General features: G+C 51.4%; 1 protein-coding gene across 8 annotated transcripts in view; it reads left to right on the top strand.

Moving 5' to 3' along the window:
• The window catches only part of SERHL2 (serine hydrolase like 2), a 29,959-nt gene that overhangs the window by 2,339 nt on the left and 2,678 nt on the right, over nt 1-24,942 (top strand). For 5 of the 8 annotated variants that reach the window (XM_032346055.1, XM_032346053.1, XM_032346057.1 and 2 more), the window contains 3 exons: nt 257-331; nt 1,770-1,879; nt 2,329-2,408. In XM_032346055.1, the coding sequence (XP_032201946.1) occupies nt 257-331; nt 1,770-1,879; nt 2,329-2,408 (265 nt within the window). Of the gene's footprint in view, nt 1-256; nt 332-1,769; nt 1,880-2,328; nt 2,409-18,846; nt 18,882-19,078; nt 19,351-24,942 lie in introns of those variants that run through there. The other 3 variants (XM_032346061.1, XM_032346054.1, XM_032346059.1) reach the window with 2 other exon arrangements.

The raw sequence follows: 24,942 nt of genomic DNA, 5'->3' as shown, positions 1-24,942 counted from the left end.
TACTACAGGGAGGTTGGTGAAACTGGAGATTCCTGGCAGAGTTCAGAGTTTCCAACCCTGGAATCCAGCCATCCACCAGGGTGTGAACTTTGGCCTGGGTGTGGATCTCCAGGTGGGGGAGAGGGGAGGCTGCCCTGAAGGGAATACAGACTCTTGTCCCAGCCCCTTGGAAACGTCAGCATCCCCAGGGAAAAGTTGGAGTCCCTTTGCCTTCTTCCTCTCGTACTCATTCTTCCCTTTTTGGATCACATCGTAGTTTTCCAGTATCTTCCCCGAGATGGTGAATAAACTTATCTTGCTGGACACATGGCCATTTCCCCTGGACCCTAAAGTAAGAATGGGGCCTTTCATGCATGCTATCATGGGGGAGACCCAGGCCCCGGGTGGTGTCCTCAGCCCTGCCTTTTTTGGCAGGGAGGTGGGAGGAGGTGGCAGAAGGTAGACAAAGGGGGATCGAGGGGCCCCCAGAGAGGACAGGGTATGCAGCCTGTACCCCTAGGAGTGAGCAGAGAAAAGGGGTGCAGAAGCCTTTGTCATCCTTGGAAACGCTGTATGTGGCCTGATGCCAAGTGTATCACGAAGGGGCAGGGGTGAGAGAGGGTCAGGACAGGGGATTGAGGAAGCTCTGGGAGCACACTGCATGAGGAGCCCCCCCCCCCCACGTTCATTTGTGTGCCTTTGTGCTGTGTGCACATCGCACAACAGCACACAGCAGCCCTGAGGGTGGACAGATGGGAACGTGTGGATCTCTCCTGCCACCGCCACCACCACCAGTAACAACAGACAGTGCTGTCCCTGCAGGAGTCCTGGCTTCTGCCACTGATCTGCTGGGTGACCCTGGGCCAGTCACTTGGCCTACCTGGGCCTCAGTTTCCTCACCTGTAAAACCAGGAGGTTGGACTAGGTGACCTTGGAGTTGCCTGCCCGCTGCCACATTCTGTCACTTGGTTCCCAGGAGCTCAGCCTCTCAATTATGACACCGCTTCATCCCCAGTTTGGGTTTCTTCTCTGTAAAATGGCCACAGATGCCAAAAGGGCGCAAAGCAGGCTGTCTTTTTCCCACCACCTGCCCAGTCCCCAGCACACAGTAAGCGCCCAGTAAGTGCTGGTCTCATGAATGGAGAGCTCTGTGGGTGACTGTGAGGCTCCAGTGAGACTCTGGGCTACTCTCCCTTGATCTGTCTCAGCCACTGAGTTACCCAGCGCAGTGCCCCAGCCTCTCCCCACAGAGAATCTCCATGTTTGGTGGTCCCTGTCGCGTACTCTCGGGGCGGGTGGGGGGGCCTGGATGGTCGTGTCTCTTCCAGCTGCTGCTTCTCTAGGCAGCAGCCTGTGGCCAGGGCTGGGCTGTGGGAGGGAGCATGGAAACAGGCATACAAGGGGTGGGGGGCACCTGGGCTGTATGCCTTCTGCCATCTCCTCTCTACCAGCCGGAGTCCGGCATTTGCTAAGCTGAAACTCCAAGCCTGGGTGGCCCGGGTCTTGAGGACGGAATACTGAACCCTTGCAAAGCGCTGGCCATTGTTGGCAGAGATTTCCTTTCCCCTCCATCATCCGTCCTGACCCCTCCAGCCGTCCGGACCCCAGGCGGGGCTGACTGGGCTGACAGATCACGGGGCTAACCTTCAGGGGCTGATCTGGTGCTGCCCTTCGCTGGGTCAGAAGGGATCCAGGCTGAGGGGCTGGGGAGGCCCGAGGGTGGGGGCCGGGGCTGAGCCCTTCTGTCTGCAGCCAGACTCCCGCCACCCAGCAGAGCCCTCCTGTCCCAGGGAATAGAGTGCGTGCCGACCTACCGGCGGGGAGCCATCGAGTACGTGCTGCAGGTGGAGGCCTCCCAGAAGCCTCGGCAGGTGGTCAGCCCAGAGGAGATGCTGCAGAGGTGAGTGCTGGGGGTGGGGGCGGCGGGAGGGGCCGGCTGGTGCAAGACCTGGGCAAGCAGTGGGATACCAAGGGAGGACGTCTCTGGGGCACCGAGGAAGCCTCAGGCTCCTACACACAGATCACACGGAGCCTGTTTCTCTCTGCGCTCACCGCAGGTGTCAGGCTTCCTGGCTCTCTCCAGACACCGCAGCTGCGACTCCCCTGCCTCGGGTCCTCCCGGCTCTGTAGCCACGCCCTTCGTCTCCCAAGACGCCTTTCCACCTACTCTCTACCCCTCTTCCTCTCCCTGTAAGTGGGCACACGTGCACACACACACACGCGCGCACACACACACTGCCGATGTGAATGTCCCCACTGCCACATGCCTGTGTCCCTTGTGGGGCCGCCTCTTCTTTCCCTCGGGCCTCCCCTGCCCTCAGTCATCCAGCGTCCGTCCCTCCTCCCCAGGTTCATGAAGAACAACAGTCACGTGAGTGAGGAGAACGCGCGACTCCTCCTGCAGAGAGGAACCACCAAGGTGGCCACAGGTAGGGACTCGCCGGCTCTGGCCGTGGCTGACCGGCCCTGCTCTTACTGAGGAGCGCTACCCGCGAAGTCTCGCGGCTCATTGCTCTCCGGACCAGCATAGCACCGAGTGCTCAGCAAACAGTGTCTCGTGTCATCCTCCTCCCGCTGCCCTATTCTCACTCCGTGCACAGCAGGGGAAACTGAGGCTCTGCTAGACCAAGGGACGCATACCAGGTCAGACAGCTGCTGCGCCTCCCAGAAAGGCCTGTGGAGAGCCCCGTCAGGTGTGTCGGGGGTGAATGTTGGGGAGCGTCCCAGCCGTGATCTGCTGACCCTGTGCGGTGGGTGCCGGTGTCCCAGGCTAGGGTTTGAGGCCGTCCGATGGGGCAGGGTGACTTGAAGGGGGTTTTTTGAAATGGGAGACATAGCACAGGAGGCACCTTGGTTTCAGGGCAGCCTTGGGCCCGTGTTTTCTGCACTTTGTTTTCTGCTATGTCCATTCGGGAAAACTTTACCAAGGTCCCGATCAGTGCCAGCCCCACGTGTGGCCACGGAGCTGCGGTGAGTAGCAGCAGACACTGCCCCTTTCCGGGCGGGCTGGTCCCACCAGCTGGCACGACCCGACGGTGCCCTTCACAAGGGCCCTGCCTGGAACTGACTCTGCCAGGGGGTTGAGCCGGGATGAGGCCAGGTCAGGGAAGTCCATTCTAGGAGGAGAACAGACAAGCAAGAGACATTTTCTTATAAGTGTAGTAAAAGAAACGGAGAGTGTTCTGGAAGAAACCCCACAGAGGGGGTCCTGGAGGCGGCTCCCAGAGGTGAAGCCTAGGGGAGACAGTGTGGTAAAATGGACCAGGCATTAAATTCGGTCCAAAGCCTTGGGCTGATTCCTGGCTCTGCCAGCTCAGAGATCTTGGGCAAGTTCCCTTTCCCCATTTAGACATTTCCCCCCTCTTTTTCTTGGGTGATAGATAATGTGTTAGGATCTAGGATCTTCGTGCTAATGGTCTGAGAGGATCAAGCAGGGAGGTGAATGTGGCTTCAGCTTATAAAGTAGCAAAGGAGGCAGGGGTCAAAACCCCAAGGGCTTGCCAGATTTGACCAAGTTGTGGCATTAACTGGGCCACTGGGAGTCAGCAGAGAGTGGTGGGGACTGTGGTCCTGGCCAGTGGTTATCACTGGGAACTCTGGGCCTTGTGTGGCTGGAATTTCTAGTTGCTCCCAAGAAGCCAGAGATCTGCTGTGTGGCCAGAAGTTGCAGAAGTTGCCAGAAGTTGCCAACACACCATGAGGTCAGGTAGAATATGCTTAAGGGATGTTGTGGCCTTGGGTTTCTGGTCTGTGACTTGTTGTGAAGGAATGTCTGTTATCATCTCTGAACCTTGGCAAATCTGCCATGGAGAGGGGAGGTCAAGGCAGAGGCCCATGGGCCCGGGCTTCCCAGCGGGCCCACACAGATGGCCCAGCACAGAAGTGGGCTAATCTGGAATAAGACATGTTCCCAGCCAGGCAGGGGAAGCTGATTAGGCCAAGCCCGGGTCCCATGAAGGGGTGAGGGCGGACACTGAAGCAGTCGTCAGGGAGGGTGAGGAGAGAAGGGAGGGGCTGGGTAAGGAGCGGCTCGCTTTGTCAGGCCCAGCCCCTGTGCAGCAGCCATGGCCTTTTGGGGCCGGAGCTTAACCCAAAACAAGACCAAGCAGGCTCTGAGCCCCCATCGGGGGTTGTGACACGGGGAGAGCCGGTGTTCCAGGCTGTTCGGGAGCCCTTGTCCTCAGGTCCCAGAGCCTCTGACGGTCCCCAGTCCACTCTGGGGCAGCAGAGAGCAGGGACCGCTCCACGAGCCCAGCCCGATCCTATAACTGAACCCAAGTTCATCTGCCCGATGCACAGCAGAGCCAGACACTCAGGAGAACGGGGAAGACCTCCCTGTGGGGGAACGCAAGGGGTTTTGTTTTTTGGTGTTTGGTTTTTTTTTTTTTTAAAGGCAAACGGGAAGGGGTCTGGGTAAAGGGGAGAAGAGCTCTGTGACTTAAAACCAGATAAAGGAGGTTAGTAAAGTAGGGGAGGGTCTGCGGGGAGGTCAGTGGTCTGAGCAGTTCTGGCTGACTCCTCGTGTCTCTGCAAAACGAATTAACACTTGGTTATCCTGGCACTGGGCTTGAGTATTGTCTCGCAGAAACAGGGCGGCAGGCGGCGTTCCCAGACCAAGCAGGTTTGGGTAAGGACCCTACAGCAGCCTCAGTGGCCCTGTTACTTGCTGGTTACTGGCTTTGGTCCCCTGGGCCTTTGATCATCCCTCATTCTTGAGTGCAAGGGGCTGATGATTGCTCTGGCTACTTCCTGGCTGCAGTGGGGCAGAGATGGGGGGAGGCGGAAGAGGAAGGGATCCGTTTTGTGCTTAATCATAGACAGTCCTCCGTTCCGGCTTAAAACCCTACACTCTGCATGACTAGAATTTTTGTACTTCGGTTAATAGTTTCTGTACAATGTTTTGTACCACGTGTTGTGATTAAGGAGCACAGAAGAATTAGGAATACAGAAAATTCCACATTTGAGGAAATGTTCTGAGTCAAATGGACCTAAATCCTTGGGAAATCCAAGAAAATAATCTGGGAAAACCGTCCAAATCGGAGTCTGGGACTTTAGAGATTTGTTGCAACCAAGTAGCTTATTGTCTTTATTTTGTCAAGGGGAACATCCGTTTCAGAGGGAGCGTTAATGTGTGTGCAGCGAGGAAGGTCCGCTTCTGAGGAAGTATGAATATGTGTGCAGCCTGATGAATGTACTGTACAGACGCATCCTTGTTCACTGAGGTATATCCCAGAGCAGTGCTTAGTTTAGCTTTAGTGCTTTTTCCTCTCCCACTCCCCCTGCTTGCATTCCCTCTCTTGCTGTCTGTCTCTCTGTGTCAAATAAATAAAATCTTTTTAAAAAATAAAGATTTTATTTATTTATTTGACAGAGATCACAAGTAGGCAGAGAGGCAGGCAGAGAGAGAGGGGGAAGCAGGCTCCCCACTGAGCAGAGAGCCTGATGCGGGGCTCGATCCCAGGACCCTGAGATCATGACCTGAGCCGAAGGCAGAGGCTTAACCCACTGAGCCACCCAAGTGTCCCTCCACTGAAATTCATATTACGTGCCTAGAAAGGGGAAGAGATTCCCTTAAGGTACGCACTATTTTGTGACCTCCGATTTGTACGTAGCAGGAGGTAGTGTAACCTGAAGACTGATTAATCCAGCTTTGCTGAACTAAAACGAGGAGATGGTGGCCCAGAACATGGGTTACGTGAAACAAGTAGTCACAGTCTTTCTGTTAGAGAGTATTTGGTTTTTATGACCTTATGTTCTCGCGTCCTTCAAGAGCTTCCAGAGGTCATTACAGGGGACACTGTTGAGGGTGTTAAAAAGAAGCAGGGTACATAGAGTCCTCCAGTGAGTAGAATACTTTCTGATAAGTAATTTTGGTCTAGTATGTTGCAACTATAGTTGCTTTTCCATAAGTTACCATGAAGTTGGGCTCATTAGAGAAAGGTTGTGGGCATAGCTGTGGGGTCGGCGTGGTCATGTATGGGGAAGGGCTTCAGTTACCATATTCAGCAGTCAGACATGTCACCTGAAGACGCTGAAGTTTATGAAATTCTGACCATGGGATTATCTTTCCAAGAAAAAGAGGTGGGGATATGGAGCGAAACCAACAACCCCAAGGAGTCCTACTCCTCCGCTCGTGTGTCTGTCTCCTGAGTAATACCTTGAGGTCCGTCACGGGCTCACAAGAACAGTTAGCAGATTCCTTCTCCAAAAGCAGTGGGGTGAAGTCTGTGCTCTGGGGGTGTGCCATCTTCCAAGCTTTGGGGGATCCTGGCTCTTGTGGGTTTTTTGTGTTATTTTTGTTGTTGGTGGTGGTGATGGTATTTTTGTTTTGTTTTGTTTTGTTTTCTTTGGTTTTGGTCTTCCTTCCTCCAAGGTCAGAGCCTCCTTGCCTTCCAAGCAGCCTCATGAGCAAGTACTGGGAAGATTTGTTAATGGGTTACCACACCGTAGGGAAAGTCCCGAGGTGTGGTGATGAATTAATATTTTCCGCCTTTGTGTTTGTCTTTTTTTTTCCTTAGAAAAACATCACAGATCAACGTTGTTTCCTTTTGCTCCAGATTCGGTGAACCAGTCTTAGTCTTGAAAATAGGTTACTTGGGTTCATCAGTCCTCTCATGTCAGGAGGCACTGCAGGCTCTCAAAGTTACATCTGTATTGTGCAAAGCCATCAAGTAATCAATGAGAGGGATTTTGTGGAAACAAAAACAGGTTAATGTTAGCTCAAGTTGTAAACCCAGTGTCTTGAGTCCTGAGTGTCGTTGGCGAGATTTCTAGCTGTTGGGCTTGAGGCATGTTCAGATAGAGTGAGGGCTGACACCTCACCCTGGCCTACAGTTTGCGTGTCTCTGTTATCTTCCTGAGCAGGCCCCACAGCAACAGACATGAAGATTGTTTAAACATGAGCTGTTGAGGGGCGCCTGGGTGGCTCAGTGGGTTAAAGCCTCTGCCTTCGGCTTGGGTCGTGATCCCAGGATTCTGGGATCAAGCCCCACATTGGGGTCTCTGCTCAGCGGGGAGCCTGCTTCCTCCTCTCTCTTTCTCTCTGCCTGCTTGTGATCTCTGTCAAATAAATAAATAAAATCTTAAAAAAAAATGAGCTCTTAGGGCAATTTCTTGGAAGTTTACTTCCCTTAAGCCATCTAGCTTCGGTCTTCAAGGCTTCATGAAAAAAATTAAATTAAAATTAAATTTAAAAAATTAAAAAGATGGTTTTAACTCTCAGTGGTTTCACGTTGACGTATGGGAGGAAATGGGGAACTTTAGCTCTGAGAGTCAGAACCAGGTATTTGAAGAAACCAGAAAAATTCAGGATTGAGCCCAGTTTTTTAGGCCAACAACAGATACTCAGAGATAATTCATAAGAACTAGAATCTAACATCCACAAAGGTGTGTTATTGAAACATAATCTTTCTCACAAAAATCACCCTTATTTGCCTCAAAGATAGCCAAGTTGAGATTAACTCATTTGTAAAATGAGTCCAGTTTTAACTAGCTTGGCCTGATTGTATACTCAAGTGCAGAGAAAAGAGTGATGTCCCTATAGGTTTCTTAAAAAATGTGCTTTGCTGGAACTTTTCATATAATTTCAGATTGAGGGGCGCCTGGGTGGCTCAGTGGGTTGAACCTCTCTGCCTTTGGCTCGGGTCGTGATCTCGGGGTCCTAGGATTGAGCCCCGCATCGGGCTCTCTGCTCGGCAGGGAGCCTGCTTCCCCTTCTCTCTCTGTCTACTTGTTATCTCTGTCTGACAAATAAATAAAATCTTTAAAAATAATAATAATAATAATAATTTATATTGAACTTTTAGAAGCCTCTTGAGGCTAAGAAGCCAGGCCAAATAATTGCAGTCAGATTCACGTCAATACCGATAGATTTGGGTGAATTCCTCTCTTCTGGAGGTCCTCAAAAATACCCTCCAAAATCTGTATTCATTTCCTGGAGTTGCCATTACAAAGTTTCCCCAGAGTGGATGGCTGGATAAATATTTATTTACTGTCTCACAGTTTGGAGCTAGAAACGCAGAGTATCGGCAGCCTCTGTATGTGTCGCTCCTAGGTCTGGTAGCCTCAGGCATCCCTTGGTTTGCGTGTGGCATTCTCCCTGCCCTTCACCGTGTGTGTTGGGGAGAGTGTGCGGGGAGAGGCAGAGTAGTGTGATGGGATCAGGACGTGCAGCAGAACTTGCAGTTTGCTCTTCTAAACAGAATAGTCTGGGGCGCCTGGGTGGCTCAGTGGGTTAAGCCGCTGCCTTCAGCTCAGGTCATGATCTCAGGGTCCTGGGATCGAGCTCCGCATCGGGCTCTCTGCTCAGCAGGGAGCCTGCTTCCTCCTCTCTCTCTCTCTGCCTGCCTCTCTGCCTACTTGTGATCTCTCCCTCTGTCAAATAAATAAATAAAATTTAAAAAAAAAATAGAATAGTCTGGGTTGGCCTCATGGAGAAGTGACTTTTGAGCAAAAGCGACACAGGTGAGGGAGCTCGTCACACAGATAATCCCGGAAGAAGATGATCCGGGCAGGGGAGCTGCCAGGAAAGGCTTTGAGGTGTTGGGGAGAAAAAATTTTACCCCATCCTTCAAGTTTCTTCCAGCTGGTCTAAGAATTAAATTGGTAAGTTAACAGGAGAAAATAACATCTAATTCCGTACATGCAGGGAGTCCACACAAACATGAGAGATTCCAAAGACAGGTAAAATGAGGTATACAGGCCACTCTGGACTAAGGAGAAGGGGGTAAGGGGTCTTAGGCTTCAAAGGGAAGGAAGGCAATTCACAGAAGGAGTGGAAAGAGTAAATGTTCGGCAAGCAAGTGTTTGCTGGGCCATCGGGAACAATGAGACATAAAGAGGAATTTTCAAATTCCTAAGTTCCTCCCTCTCTACCGCACCCAGTTTGGAGTATGACATAGTGATCTATGGTGAGTGCTTCTTCCTGGAGCAGGAACTGTATCTGAATCCTTTTAGGCAGTTACAGGGAAGGTCAAAAAGAAAAACTTCTTGAATCTTCTGGTTCTTAAAAATAATCAGATAATCAGCCCAGGGGCGCCTGGGTGGCTCAGTGGGTTAAGCCTCTGCCTTTGGCTCAGGTCATGATCTCAGGGTCCTGGGATCAATCCCCACATCGGGCTCTCTGCTCAGCGGGGAGCCTGCTTCCCCCTCTCTCTCTGCCTGCCTCTCTGCCTACTTGTGATCTCCCTCTCTCTGTCAAATAAGTAAATCTTAAAAAATATATATATATCAGCCTAAAATATGCCGGAGATACATTTTGGGGTGGCATGTACGAGCTCAGCCTGGCTCATGGGAGAAAGCAGGAAGCAGTAAGCCAGGGCTGGGAGAGGGCCAGGTCCTCATGGACCGTCTTCACTGTGTTCCTGTCATAATACCGGCTTAGGTCGTGAGACAAGCTCGAGGTGTTGGCATGAGGGAGGGTGAGCCCAGCACTGGTTGGGGTTCCCTAATGACAAAGCACAGTCCTCTGTCACTGTCTGGCCCCCACATCCGGCCTGCTATCGGGGCCACTTGGCCTGATTTTTTTGATTTGTACAGTCGATGACAGAAATATCTCATGAGGGGGATTTTGAATATGTGCTCATATTTCAAATAGAAGCTTTTATGTAAAAATGAAGATTTCCAGTTCCTTTTTTTTTTTTTTTTAAGATTTTATGTATTTATTTGTCAGAGAGAGAGCACACAAGCAGGGGGAGCAGCTGGCAGAGGGAGAAACAGACTCCCCACTGAGCAGGGAACCCGATGCCAGACCTGATCCCAGAACCGTGGGATCATGACCTGAGCCAAAAGCAGACGCTTAACCGCTGAGACACCCAGAGGCCCTGAAAATTTCCCGTTTCTTTTGGAAAAGTGGGAGGAGGGGCGCCTGAGTGGCTCAGTTCATGCTCCGCCCAGAGTCTGCTTCAGATTCTCCCTCTCTGCCTCTCCCCCTGCTCTGGAGCCAGCAGGCTCTTACACACCCCCCTCTCAGCTAAACAAAATCTTAAAAAAAAAAAAAAGGAAAGAAAGAAAGAAAGAAAGGAAGGAAGGAAGGAAAGCCAAGCAGGAAGAGCTGGAAGCACATTCCGTGCCCCACAAGCAATGACCACTGTCAGAACAGGCTCCCAGGGCTGCCGTGTCCACGGGCCCTGTCCACACTCAGCCCGGCCTCTGCTGGTGGGTCCCAGCACAGGAAGGGGGAGGGAGTGGGTTGAAAGTGTTTGTGAGCTGACTCTTAACCTTTGTATATTGGGTGCTGGGCATCGGCTTCCTCTGTGGTCCTGGGAAAGCCCCGGGCTCAGGCCCCCCAGCCAGCTGGGCCGAGGTCCCGCGCACCCTCCCCCTGCACCCTCCCCCCTACCCTATCCACCTGGCTCTGTTGTCCCAAGGGTTGCAGTTAGGACTCTCAGGGTTCAGGGCCCCTTTGTTTGCAGATGAGGAAACTAAGGCCGGAGAGGGAGGACTCAGGGCATTCGCCCCATTTCCTATGCCCATCCCAGGGCTGATACGATCCACCATTTCAGATCACTCAGCACTTCAATATGTCAACCGGGTGTGTACTCAGCTGGGGATACAAGCAGAAGCCCTGCCCTGTAGTCCTAGAGTAGAGAGCAGGGGTCAGGGGACAGATGTCACTCCCCACGGAGGTTACCCATGCAGGCAGGGAAGGGGAGCTGCACCTATAGGACTCCTGCCCAGGAGACTTAAGGGTCATGAAGACTGAGAATAGTGCCCAGAAAGGTGAAAACGATGAGGCAGTGAACATTCCAGAGCTGGGGGTACCATGAGCAGAAGCCTTGCCCACGGCAGGAGGGAGTGCCTCCAGGTTCTGGGACCCCGTCAGAATGCCAAGAGCGTTGAAAGAGGGGCAGAACGGCTGCCATGGAGGATGGGGGAATTGGCTACTGGAGGGGATAGGATGGCTCCAGGATGCTAACTACTGGTTGACGGCTGGCAGTGGTGTTTATTCCAAGAACACAGTGTTAAATCACAAAAATTAAGTTGAGGAAATCTGAAGATCTAATTGGTTTTATTAAATGACTCATGGAGGGGCGCCTGGGTGGCCCAGTGGGTTAAGCCTCTGCCTTCGGCTCGGGTCATGATCCCAGGGTCCTGGGATCGAGCCCCGCATGGGGCTCTCTGCTCAGCAGGGAGCTTGCTTCCCCCTCTCTTTCTGCCTGCCTCTGCCTACTTGTGATCTTTGTCAAATAAATAAATAAAACTTTTTTTTTTTTTTTTTTAAGATTTTGCTTGTTTATTTGACAGAGACACAGTGAGAGAGGGAACACAGGCGGGGGAGTGGGAGAGGGAGAAGCAGGCTTCCTGCTTAGCAGGGAGCCTGATGTGGGGCTCGATCCCAGGACCCAGGGATCATGACCTGAGCTGAAGGCAGACGCTCAACAACTGAGCCACCCAGGTGCCCCAATAAATAAAATCTTTAAAATAAAATAAATGACTCATGGATTGGGCAGCAGCCCAAAGAGAAAGCTTAATGCACTCCTTAAGCTGTAGAAAAGAAAAGGTTTTTAAAGGCAGAGGGAGAGTGGAGGAAGGAAATTACTTGTAAAGAATGCATTCTTTCGGATGAGGTCGCCCTCATAAAGGGTGCAGAAAGGATCGGTCAGTAAACTTGCTGGTGATGACCAGGAGGTCCCATGTTTCCTGGTCAGAGGCTACCTCCCCAACCAGGGCTGAAACTGCCCTGTCAGGTGTTAAGTCTTGGTTGGCGGATGGGCGCCCTTAACAGAAGTGACTCCATCTTGGGCTTGTCACTGTCAACACAAAACAAACAAACTCTTTAGGATTTCTTTAAAAAGAACAAAAAAAGAGGAGCACAAGGTTGCAGGCTTCAGAGGTATGGAGACAGACTTAGATTTTTACTCTTATTTTTACTCAAAATGTTTCTCTTGGGCTATTTGCTAACGAAGCTGATGGACAGTGCGTGATCAGGGCAGAAATAGAACCCACGCTTTGGAGTTTGATAAGGTCACTCTGAGCTTGGTAAAAATTAAAGTTATAGTTTCCCTGAGAGCCCAGGAGCAGGGCTCACGAACATTCAGAGCTGGAAAGTTCCTTTATCGTTTCTGCCTTTGGATCACCAATCTTCCCTCAGCCTTGATGTTCAACCCTGATTTTATGTCCCTCAGTGCTAGGGTGACTGGCTTGTCTCCTCTGGGTCCAAGTCCCCTGTATGTGTGTGTGTGTGGGTGTATGTGTGTGTGGGTGTGGGTGTGTGTACCTAGAGTTCCTCATTGGGGGAACTTGCTGTAGTGCAAATGGTGGGAAACTTAAAAGTGATATATATTCTCTATTAAGTTCAGTTGATGAGCAAACATGGTACATGTGCTTGGCTTAGATTGTCTGGTTTTCCATCTGACGCCACATTTATCCTAAAGACACAAGGACAGCTAGAGAATTCCAGGAAGTACAGTTCCGAGGAACCAATTGATGCTGGGCTAGACTCCGAAGAAAAAAAATCCAGTGAATCCTTCACTTGATAAAAGGTTAGGGATAAAAGGGTCTTGATAAAAGGGTAGGGAAATTGATGATTTACCAGGAAAGAAGGAACCTGTACATTGAGCAAACATATACATAAAACGTGTGTCCCGTGGGGGTGTGGGGCGGAGACGTCACCTGGGAAGGAGGCGAAATTCAGTCCGTGACACCAGGAGGTTAGGGGAGGGGCTGTGGGCGTGCTCCAACATGGGGTCTTAGGCTCCTGGTCTCCAGCAAGGAAGGCTTGAACCCTAGCAGCGGATCTGGAGTCCAGGCTTCTGCAGAGACTCCTAGTGCGTTTGTTAATGGGGTCAGAAAAGACGCAATCGCTGATTGGGGGTAACCATTGCCTGAAAAACACATTTTAAGCTTTTTGCTAGTTTTAGGGCCCGGTTTCAGGCCCCCAGCCCCCACCCCACCCCTGGAGTCACAGTCATTCTTCAATCTCGAAGAATTGAAACGGTGACCCCTCTGGCTACTTCTTTATCTCCTTGGGCGAGGTAGGTTTTGGGTAAAGAGCAGTTTTTGCAAATCTCTGCCGCGTGGTGTCTAGGGGCGAGACTAAGCAGAAGGTTTCACTTTACAGGTCACTGCAGCAAGGGAGGTAGAAGTAACGTGGAGTCAGACGTGCTGAGATTTTTCCTGCCTTAATTTCCCGTTGTCAGTCTTGACATTCCATTTCTATGGAACATGGCGGGAGGTGCCTCTTCTGTAACTGAATGGGGGCGGGGGGCAGTAGGGGAGCTTTGGAATGGAAGGATTTGACTCGGTCCAAGAAACAACTTTTGGTCCCTTGTGCTGATGGAGGGGAACCGTCACATGGTTCCTTCTCTGAGAACTTGGATATTTTCCGACATATGTTGGGACCACATGCTATCATGAATCTTCACCCCAAGTATACTCTATGGAAAAGTAACAGTATCTAGTCAAACCCGTCATTCCCTCTAAAGCTGATCTGACATCGATGGGTATCCAAGAGAATAGGTCAGTCAGTCAGTCCCAGCCACCTTGGAAAGGGGGATGTGGAGGTCAAGGGCTTCTTGGAGCCCAGTGGCTTTCTGCCTGATTTTATCGATACGGGGTCATATTTCCGAGGAGGAGTTAATACAGGTGTCGTAAGTGATGTCGGCCATCATAGACTCTGCCTTAGTTAGCAAGCTGTCAGGGAATCAGTGAGAGACATTTCTACAGAAATGAAAGAAAACACAGGTCAATGGTCAGAGCAAATTTTGAGTCCCTGGTGCTGCCAGTGAGAAGATTTTTTTAAAAGATTTTATATATGTATTTATTCGACAGAGAGAGAGTGTCCAAGCAGGGGGAGCAGCAGGCAGAGGGAGAGGGAGAAGCAGGCTCCCCGCTGAGCAGGGAACCCAGTGTGGGGCTCGATCCCAGGACCCTGGAATCATGACCTGAGCCAAAGGCAGAGGCTTTAACCCACTGAGCCTCCCAGGCGCGCCTTAGCCAGCTTGTTCGGAATAATTACCCACGAGGGAGCACCTGGATGGTTCAGTCCGTTGAGCTTCCAGCTCTTGAGTTTGGCTCAGGTCATGATCTCAGGGTCATGAGACTGAGCCAAGCCTTGGGTCATGCGGCCCGGGCTTGGCAGGGAGTCTGCTTCTCTCCCACTCCCTCTGCCCCTCCTCCGTTCCCTCTGGCAGGTGCTCGCTCGCTCTCTGTCTCTAAAATCAATCAATCAAACAATCAATCCCTGGTGCACTGTCAAGGTCTCTAAAATCAATCAACCAATCAGTCTTTGAAAAAAGAATAATTACCCATGAATACGTCATGAGGCAGACAGAAGCACCCATCAAGTCCTCTTTGCTGAGATATTGCGGCAGAGATAACAGCTCCTTTGACCCCTGGTACATGTTGGTAGAGTAAAAGATTTCTGTTTAATATCGATATCTCCAAAGAAGTGCTTATTTGAATTAAACCAACAACTTTGAATTAGCTTCACTGTATGTTGCACCTGTGTCCACTGAAAGCTAATCAGTTTGTCCCCCACTGTCAGCTGTATGTGGGGCTCCCGGGGGGACATCTGAAGCAGGCGGTTTGAGTCCAGGGAGCCCGTGGGCCCCTGCACACTGATGTGAGACGTGCTTCCGCGTGACCCTCATAAGCAGTTTGCCCCACAGCCTGGGGCGCTTCTGGGCCCCTTGATAGTGAGGGTGGGAGGAGCAGGCGCCGGCGGCTCAGGCCGCAGAGGTACGGCGGGCAAGGCCAAAGGCAGATTGGAAGTTGCGGGCTAACTTTTTTTTCTGTCTCCTGGCTTTTCCTCTTGCAAATCAGGCATTTTCTCTGGGTGCTTTCCAGCCTTCTGGAGGATGCGGAGAAGTGGGGAATAGGCTGGGCACCGGGGCTGGGCTTGGAGACCTGCGGGAACTGCAGGATGGCTGGTGTCTGCCTGTCTTCCTCCTCCTTTGTCTCATTATTCTGTTAGGGAGGGGGGTCAGGTGTCTTAAATTTGTGTTCATCTTCATCTCTTTGGACCATCCACTGCGTCCCTTCCTGTGAGGCGTCTTCGTTAGGGAGTAACACGGAAGTCGGAAGGTAGGGACGGTCACCGCCCATCAAATGAACTTGAAACAATAGTTGAGTTTGTTTTTCACTTTTTGAGCTTTAGAATGCCCCATTTCCTTTTTTTTTTTTTTTTTAAGATTTTATTTATTTGACAGAGAGAGAGAGATAGATCACAGGTAGGCAGAGAGGGGGAAGCAGGCTCCCTGCTGAGCAGAGAGACCGACGTGGGGCTCGATCCCCAGGACCCTGGGATCATGACCTGAGCTGAAGGCAGAGGGTTTAACCCACTGAGCCACCCAGGCGCCTCCAGCCCCCCTTTTTAAAAAAGATTTTATTTATTTATTTGATGGAGAGAGAGATCACAAGGAGGCAGGGCAGCAGGCAGAGAGAGAGGAGGAAGCAGGCTTCCTGCTGAGCAGAGAGCCTGATGAGGGACTCGATCCCAGGACCCTGAAACCATGACCTGAGCCGAAGGCAGAGGCTTAACCGACTGAGCCACCCTGGCGCCCCTAGAATGCCCAGTTTCTATAAGCGCTTGCCTCTAAACCAGTTAAACAGAGCTTCCCTACAAATTAGTTTTAGCAGTACCACCCGGCGGGAGAGAGAAGCTCTCACCTGTATGTCACAGGTGGATGCGTGTACAGGAACAGGGTGCCGACGGGATTTAGTCTTTGTTTCACCAATATTTATGCAGAAGACATTAAAGACCCAACTTCCAGATACCCCCTTTTATTGAAACGAATCTAATTGTAACACAGCCTCGTAATTTATTATGATTCCTTGAGTGAGTGAGTTCCGGTTAGGGCAGGGCCAGTTTTGTGCAGATACCAAACGCTACAACGAAGAAACTGCGAGAGGCCCAGAGTACCTCTAGGTGGCGCTGGTTCCTCCCAGAGGCGGGGGCAGGGGTGGGAGTGCTCCCTGGTTTCTGGTTGCTTGGTCTCCTAGCCCACTTCCCCTAACTGTGCACACGAGAAACTAATTCAGACCTGTTAGGAGCCCCCATTCGGCCACCTGAGACTCTGGCTATCCTTAGGTTTCCCCCGTTAGGTAAGGCCTCGCACGTGTCCCTTACAAATGATCTCCCAGAGCTTTCTCTCGGTGCTTACTGGTTTGGGGGGACCGTGCCCTCCTTTGAAGCCCGGGTCCCCAGTCCTTTTAGTTTCAGCTTCGGTTTTAGACTAAGGCTTAGATAAGATCTAAGGACAGTAAGTGTGGCGGACCAGGAGGATGCTACTTACAAAGGATCCCTTCCAGAAACAGCCATGGGACACCCTCTTATGCATCTCGGTTTCTCCCAGCGAGGTCTGAAACCACCGAGGGAGCTCGGAGCGCCGGCGGTTGGTCCTTCCGTGTGCCTTCCCGGTGTGCAGCCCCAGACAAGCCGATCACTCATGACCTTAGGACATGGCAATGCCAACAGGAACACTACAGGTCTTGAGAAAGAGCCTCAGCCGCTTCCACTGGCCTTTCGGTCACCTGAAAGTGATGTTTGGCCAGAAGGAGCCAGTGCTCCTTCTCTTCGGAGCCGAGCAATTCAGTCCCGTATTTCTAGCCAGAAAACTGACTCAAGCCTTATATTAATAACATGGGTTAGCATAATGCCAAATTAAGACCACCAGCCCATCCGTCCCCTCCTCTAGGTGATTCTGAAATGCCCAAATTCCGAGACCCCCCAAAGATGACCACCGGAGTCCGGAGTCAAAGCCATACAGCAAGGGTTGTTTATTACGAGTTCAAACCCGGACCTCCGCGCACTCTTTACTGGTGACACTAAGAGGTCCTGTGCTCAGGATCACAACATCTTTTATACACTATTTTTGGGGAGGCAGGGACTTAGCATACATCATAGTATCTTGTAACAAATCGCCACGTAGCACGGGAAAATCAAAAAGCAACTCTATAATATGACTGGTGCTCTACAGAGCGGGAAAAGGCTGGGAACAGATTATTGGTTAGGTCAAAGGGCTGTCATTCTTCAAACTGCTTAGTTGGCGCCGCTAGGATGTGTGTCACCTCAGGATTGGCCGGGGTCTCCCTGTCAAGCCGCGGGGCGCCAGATGGCTATTATCTCTTGCACCCAGAGCTGGGTGCGGGGTCTGGGAGCGGCCATTCTGTCAGGTTCAATTTTGGGCGGGGGATGTAGTCTGCTGGTATTTTTCCATCTCCTCATGGGTTAGCAAGCGAAGGTACAGAAGCAGAAATAGCAGTTAGGTGTATAAGGGTCATAATTTTATTCCCTAAGCTTCTCAATTCCCACCTTGAGAACATAACCAGTAACTTTTAACAGCTCGTAAATAAAAGTCAGGGCGGCCAACCCAAATTGAGGAGGTCTGGACATCATCAGGAGAATTCACCAGACAGACGGTGGGGCTTGGAGGACCCGAGCTGGTACCGACCACAGAGGTGACCCCCAGCTGTTCTGCACTAGTGGTTCTGAGATCCCGCCTACACTGCCAAGAACTGTTGACACAAAATGAACAAACATAGACTTTTTCTTTGAGGTCATTTGCTAAGAAAGCAGGTGTACAGTGCATGCTCAGGGTGGAAAGAGAGCCCATGCTTTGAAGTCATTTTGACCTTGGTGGTAAAGTCATTTTGACCTTGGTGGAAGGAAGTAGAGCTTCCCTGGGAACCCAGGGTGGGGGTGGGGGATGTGGATGAACATTCAAAGTTGAAAAGTTCCTTCATCATTGTTTTCTTTTCAACCAAAGGGAAGCTCTTGCAGGGTTTACCTGGAGAGGAAGGAGGGGTTCCGAACTTCTGGAATCTGCATCTCTAAGGTGGCACTGGCTGCAGTGTGGGTCCCGGGTCCAGGCCAGGGTCAGGGGGCCAAGGGCACGTGCTGTTTGGCTTTTTGCTCTCTTGCTGCTATTGGCCGAAGGTTTTGAAGGGACCACCAGGACTTGGTAGGACAGGACTGCAGCCGGGGAGGCCCGAAAAGTGCGTGTTCCTTTGGGAAAATGCCAACAGTGTTTGGCATTTGGTTTTTCCCCCACTGGGAGCAGAGAGGGCACTGTCTGGCGGCTCCTTAAGTCCCAGGGGCGTCCTCATCTTCTTCCTGAGGGTTCTTAGCCTGAGGGGCAAATATCCCCATTGTAAAAAGAGGGAGGGCTAATTTCTAGAAAGCAGGTAATTGTCTCCTGTGTGATCATTCTGCAGCATTGGCATCGCAAGCACACCCGTTGGTGAGCGCCCAGCCTGGGGCCGTGCGGGAAGGTGGAGGCTGGGGTGGGGCGGTTACAGGGTGGAGAAGGTCATTCTGGACCCAACATGGCTCCGAGGCCCGAGACAGGAGGGTGACAGGGTGGTGGCAGCCCGAGTGGGAGCTGTGAGGGGGCCTGGGGGGAATGACCCCATGGGCACGCTGAGCAGCAGGTGGTGAAGGCGAAGGTTGCAAAGGTTCTGGAAGGGGGCAGGAGGCCAGGTGGGGCTGGAGTCAGGAGTGGGAAACCAAAGCAGGGGCTCTGGGCACAGAAAACGCCTTGGTGCCCATAAGGGGGAAGGTGTTTCTCTGCTCTCCTGCAGAGCAGGTGTTTCCCACGGTTGAGCCATGGGATGCTTCCTGGGGCCTGAAGAGTACGTGACCACGTGAAGGTTCTCAGACATGACAGCTGCTCTGCCAGACAGGGAAACCGCCGTCCTCCTGCACTGTTCTCTCGGGTGGCGGGAGGCACCTGTGTGGGCCACACCAGTCCGTGGCCAGGTGGCAGTGGCCGAGCTCTGCTGCTCCAGCTCGGCCCCAAGAAGAGGCCTGTCCAGGCTGAAGAAGGGCACTCTGGCCAGAAGGGCCCCGGGTCCTCAGGGAAGCCCTGTGGGGTCCCTTATCCTGACAGGCAGCTCTGAGGCCCCATCTTTGTGCTTCCGTTCCAGGCCTAACGCTGAACAGAGACCGGAGGATAGCTTTGGTGAGTGCTGCTGCTGCTTTTGTTGTTGTGGGACCTTATACATAGCATAATAGTTACCATTTTAAAATCATTTGTTAAGTGTCCACTTCAGTGACTCAGTCCATTCGTGGTGTTGTGCAACCGTCGCTGCCCCCACGTTTTCCGTCCTCGATAAAAACCGCGTACCCACTGAGCACCAGGTCCCCATCCTCCCGCAGCCCCTGGTGGCCACCGTTCTGTCTTCTGTCTGTGAGCTTGGCTGCTCCAGGGACTTCATATCACTTAGAGAAGGTTTTCAAGGCTCATCCATGTCTCAGCGGGTGCCCGAACTTCCCTCCTTTTACGACTGAATAATATTCCGTTTGCGTGGGTCTGTCCATCCGTCCATAGAAAGACCCTTGGGTTGTTTCCGCCTTTTGGTTATTGTGAATCCTGCTGTGAACATGAGTGATGAATATCAGTTCAAGTCCTGGCTTTCAGTGTTTCTGGACACACACCTAGGAGCGGAATTGCTGGATCGCGTGAGGATCCTACGCTGAACCTCTCAAGAAACGGCCAGACTGTTTCCGCACAGCCGCAGCATCGCTGTCACTCCCGGCAATGCACAGGGTTCCAGTTTCTGCATCTCAGCAACACTTGTGTTTTCTAGTTTTTGAAATTTTAGCCACCCTCGTGGGTGTGAGGTGGTGCGCAGCTGCTTTCCAGTCATGGGTCTCTGCAGGGCAAGGGCTGAGGGCAAGGGAGAGGGTCCCCGGCCCCACGGAGTCCTGAGGGGAAGATGTCTCCCCTGCAGGGCTGGCAGGCCTGAGGGGTTTGCTTGGGTCTGCCCTGCACCTGGTTGGGGGAGGTTACTGCCAGCAGGGGGCGCTCATTCTGCTTCTCATTCTTCCCCGTGCCTCACCTGTGGGTGTGGGAGTCATTGTCACTGCAGGCCTGGAGGAGGGAACTGCTGCCACCCACACTTCCCAGGCTGGGAAACTAAGTCAGTCGAGCGACCCACCCACAGTCAAGCAGCACCATCGGTGGGGGCTTCCCACCCACAAACAACCGAGCACACAAACCATTACCGACACACAGCTGCCCACTGCCAAGGGCAGACTTGCAGGCCCATCTGTGTGTTTGCACAACGGGGTAGGAAGACACCAGCGTATTTTAGGGCTCTTGGGTTTTGGTGTTTGTTTAGGTTCTCAAGGAAATGACTGTACTTGTTTACCTTACCTGGGTTACCTGCAGGGGAGTGCCAGGAAGGCAGGCCAGCGGCAGGCGGGAGGGATGGCTGTGGCCAGCGGACTTGCCTGGAGGAGGTGGGAGGAGCCCGGTGCTGGGGTCGATGTGGGTGGAGAAGAGAAAGACCTTCCAGGTCCGTGCGGCTGCACAGAGGCTTGGCGTCGGCTCAGTGCAGGTGCTGAGTTGGGGTTCCTGATGGAGGGTCTGAAGACCAGAGGGGAGAGAGTGACCAGAAGTGTGGAGCTGTGTGAGCTCTTGCAGAAACTCAGCCCCAGAGGCTGTGTGACCTCAGGCAAGCTGCTTACCCGCTCTGTGCCTCAGGTTGTCTTACGTGCAGAAAGGAAGTACGTTCCTTTGTTTGTTCATCCCTGCAGTTGGCTAATGAGCAGCCAGGAGGTACCAGCCCCCATGCCCGTCTTTGTGGGGTTGCTGCGAAGACTAGCGAAGGTCCATGGGTCGAGTGCCGTAGCAAGCTGCCCTCAGGTTAGGGGCTCTCAGGGGGTGCTCTTAATGAGCTGGTTCAAGAGGGTAAGATGCTTCGCACATGTGAGATGCTGTAGTTAGAGGTGGGAAGCTCTGGCCTCAGGGACGCCACCGAGAGCTGTTGCCCAGGCCCAGGTGTGGACATGAGGCCCAGACCGGGGCATCGGCCAAGGGGATGGGAATGTTTGAGTTTTGATTTTGATCCAGCTGGGATCTGTTCTCAAGGATGGTGTGAGGTAGGGATCCATTTTCACTTTTTCCCCAGATGAACAGCCAGTTTGGTCCATTGCCAGTTATTGGAGGGGGGGGGGGCTCCTAGCCACCAAGGCTCACTCACCGTGGTCTGTCTTCTGTGTGCTGGTCCTCAGGCTGGGAGCTTTTTAAAAAAATTACATTGGGTTGGGGAACCTGACTGGCTTCCTTGGTAGAGTATGCAACTCTTGACCTTGGGGTTGTTGAGTTCAAACCCCACATGGGGCAGAGCTTACTTAAAAAAATATATATATATTGAGAGGACATTGAATTTGCAGAATACTTGGGGAATTTAGTAACTGTTAACATTATGAATGGGTACCACCTGCTTTACAATAAAGTCGAGCCAGGTAATGGGTTTAGGGAAAAGTATGATCCTAGACCCTTGCCTCACCCAATACACAAAAATTAATTCAAGATGGATCATAGATCAAAATATGAAAGGTAGGGGCGCCTGGGTGGCTCAGTGGATTAAGCCGCTGCCTTCGGCTCAGGTCATGATCTCAGTGTCCTGGGATCGAGCCCCGCATCGGGCTCTTTGCTCGGCGGGAGCCTGCTTCTCTCTCTCTCTCTGCCTGACTCTCCGCCTACTTGTGATTTCTCTCTCTGTCAAATAAATAAATAAAATCTTTAAAAAAAAAAATATGAAAGGTAAAACAGGAAAGTTTCTAATGAAAACAGGGAATAGCCTTATGACCTTGAAGTAGACAATATGTATATTTTTTAAGATTTTATTTATTTGACAGAGATCACAAGTAGGCAGAGAGGCAGGCACAGAGAGAGAGAGGAGGAAGCAGGCTCACTGCCGAGCAGAGAGCCCGATGCGGAACTCCATCCCAAGACCCTGAGATCATGACCTGAGCCGAAGGCAGAGGCTTAACCCACTGAGCCACCCAGGCACCTGACAATATATTTTAAAATAGAACACACACATGAATCAGTGAAAATATTGATAAATAGAGTTTAATTAAAATTTAGAATTTCTGTTCATCAAAAGACAAATTAAGAGAGAGAAGAGTCCAGCCACAGACTAAAAGAAGATACTTAAAGGCGTAGGCCTGCTAAAGGAGTCCTATCCAGCATATGTAAAGAGCTCCTACAAATCAATAAGATAAAATCTAACACTCTCATTTCTAAAAACAGGCAAAAGATTTTAACAGGCACTTCATGAAAGAGGCTATCCAAGTGCCCAGTCAGCCCATGAAAGGTGATCCTTATCATCAGTAATTAGGGCAGTCAATGAAATACACCTCCCACCTCCACCAGACGGGTAGAAATTGCTGTCAGAATTGAAAGACCTCACAACACCAAGTCTTAATGGGGACATAGACCAGAACTCTGATGTCCTGCAGGAGGAAGCATAATTGACACAAACACTTTGGAAAATGGTTTGGCAGTCGCTGCCTTCGACTCAGGTCATGATCTCAGGGTCCTGGGATCGAGTCCCGCATCGGGCTCTCTGCTCAGCGGGGAGCCTGCTTCCTCCTCTCTCTCTCTCTGCCTGCCTCTCTGCCTACTTGTGATCTCTCTCTGCCAAATAAATAAATAAATAAAATCTTTTTTTTTTTTTTTTTTTTTAAAGATTTTATTTATTTATTTGACAGAGAGAGATTACAAGTAGGCAGAGAGGCAGAGAGAGAGAGGAGGAAGCAGGCTCCCTGCTGAGCAGAGAGCCCGATGCGGGACTCGATCCCAGGACCCTGAGATCATGACCTGAGCCGAAGGCAGCGGCTTAACCCACTGAGCCACCCAGACGCCCCAAATAAATAAAATCTTTAAAAAAAAAAAAAAAAAAAAAGAAAGAAAATGTTTTGGCAGAAACTGCTTAAGCAAAACACAGTCAGATCCTGTGAGCCAGTCCTTCCACTCCTAGTTGTGTACCTAGCAAATATGTGTGCCGTGTGCACAGAAGACGTGTACGAGGACATTTGTAGCAGCTTCGTTCATAATAGTCCCAAACCGGAAAGTCCCCCACATGTGCTCCAATGACAGAATGCGTACATCATTATGTATTCATACACTGGAGTACCGCACAGGGGAAAAAAACAAACATACTTACAGACCAAAAGAAACCAGAAACAGAGAGCACTCTGCATGATTCCACTTAACCTGAAGTTCAAAAAGAGGCAAATTGATCTATGGGGCTAGCCGTCTGAATAGTGGTGTCCTCGGAGATTACCCTGGGAGGGAGCCTGCGGCTGCTGGTGATCAAGGCTTCGAGCTGGGTGGCACGGAGCATGTATTGGTGAAAGGCCATCACGAGCTGCCACGCAGATCCAGGGACTTTACTGTAAGTTACACTAGACGTGCAGAAGAAGAACATAGACCAGGGACTGAAAGTGGGCTAGGGAAAGCAGGTGGGGGGGGGGGGGGGGACGGGTAGAAGCAAAGAAAAAAGAGGCAGCGCATACCCAGCAGCCTTTGTTCTTAACGGCTTTCTTGGAGAGATGTCCTGAAACTGTGTGGCCTGAGAGGAAAGTGCTGCAAAACCCGACTTACATTTTCATATCTGGAGACCAGAGTAGGGGTCACATCCCTCAGTCTCTGCCTTGGGCCCCTAATGGGGCCCCCAAACCTGAAACAACCCCCCCACCGCCGCCCTGGCCAGGGGAGCACAGGCTGGGGGAGGAGGCAGACTCGTGAGCCCAGTCCTGGCGCCATCTCCTGTTCACCCTTGTGCGACTTGCGCCTTTGTGATCCTCCGTAGAGGCCTGTTTCAGTGTGCGCGTTGACACCGGTCGGGGAGCCCCTGTGCAGGCACAAACCAGCTCCCCGCTCTTCCTTAAGCTGGGCACCCTGCCAGCAGGAGCTAACGTGCAAGTGTGTCTGGGTTCTCGGTAGATCTTCATTCATTGGGCCTCGTGGGTGATCTGGAAAGGTCTATTTCTGGAAAAGCACCCACGATCATTTTCGCCCAAGGAGCAGGAAATGGCCGGGAGGAGGTCAGGGCAGATCAAGGGCAGTGTGTTCTGGAGTCTGTGACCAGGTGTGTGTGTATACACGTGTGTTTCATAAGAATTTTAGATTTATCACAATGGTGGAGGAGTGTTGAGCACAAGTCAGTCCTCATGGGAGCTTCCTTGAATTAATCCACTCCACACACATTTATCAAGCTTCTCCCAACCCACCTGGAGTTCTGGGGCTCCAGCCCCGTCTGGTAGAACGTAAGTCACGTGCAGATCTACATCTTATAGCAGCCATGTTTTTTTTTTTTTTTTTTAAAGATTTTATTTATTTATTTGACAGAGATCACAAGTAGGCAGAGAAGCAGGCAGAGAGAGAGAGATTGGAGGAAGCAGGCTCCCCAAAGAGCAGAGAGCCGGATGTGGGGCTCCATCCCAGGACCCTGGGATCATGACCTGAGCTGAAGGCAGAGGCTTTAACCCACTGAGCCACCCAGGCGCCCCTGTAGTAGCCATGTTACTAGAGTAAAAAGAAATAGAGGAAATCAAACTTAGTATTTTTTTTTTTAAAGATGACAGTATTCTTTTTTTTTTTTTTTTAAGATTTTATTTGACTAGAGATCACAAGTAGGCAGAGAGGAGGAAGCAGGCCCCCTGCTGAGCAGAGAGCCCGATGCCAATGCCAACGCCAATGCCAACGCCGGGGCTCCATCCCAGGACCCTGAGATCATGACCTGAGCTGAAGGCAGAGGCTTACCCCATTGAGCCACCCAGATGCCCCCAAACTTAATACTTTAAAAAAAAAATTTTTTTTTAAGATTTCATTTATTTGACAGTGAGCGAGCAAGAGAGGGAACACAAGCAGGGGCAGGGTTGGGAGAAGCAGGCTCCCCACTGAGTAGGGACCCCCCCCAAGCCAAAGGCAGATGTTTAATGATTGAGCCACCCAAGCACCCCAAATTTAGTATTTTTAACTCCATATATTCAAGATGTAACCAGTATAAAAATGTGAGGCATCTGGCATTCTTTCTGTTAAGTCTTCGACATCCACTGTGCAGTTTCCCCCACAGCACCACTTGGACTAGCCCCATATCAAGCACTTGGTAGCCACGTGTGGTGGCCACGTGGTCCTAAAACAGGGTGGCCCTGGCCCTGATGGAGGCCAGCGGGGCTGTGGGAGTGTCAAGGCATCCTCACTCTGCACAGTGGCTTAAGCA

The sequence above is a fragment of the Mustela erminea genome, chromosome 6 (genome assembly GCF_009829155.1).
Source record: "Mustela erminea isolate mMusErm1 chromosome 6, mMusErm1.Pri, whole genome shotgun sequence".
Taxonomy (NCBI): Eukaryota; Metazoa; Chordata; class Mammalia; order Carnivora; family Mustelidae; genus Mustela; species Mustela erminea.
Note: the sequence above shows the minus strand (reverse complement) of the source record. Positions and strands in the feature narration are given on the sequence as shown.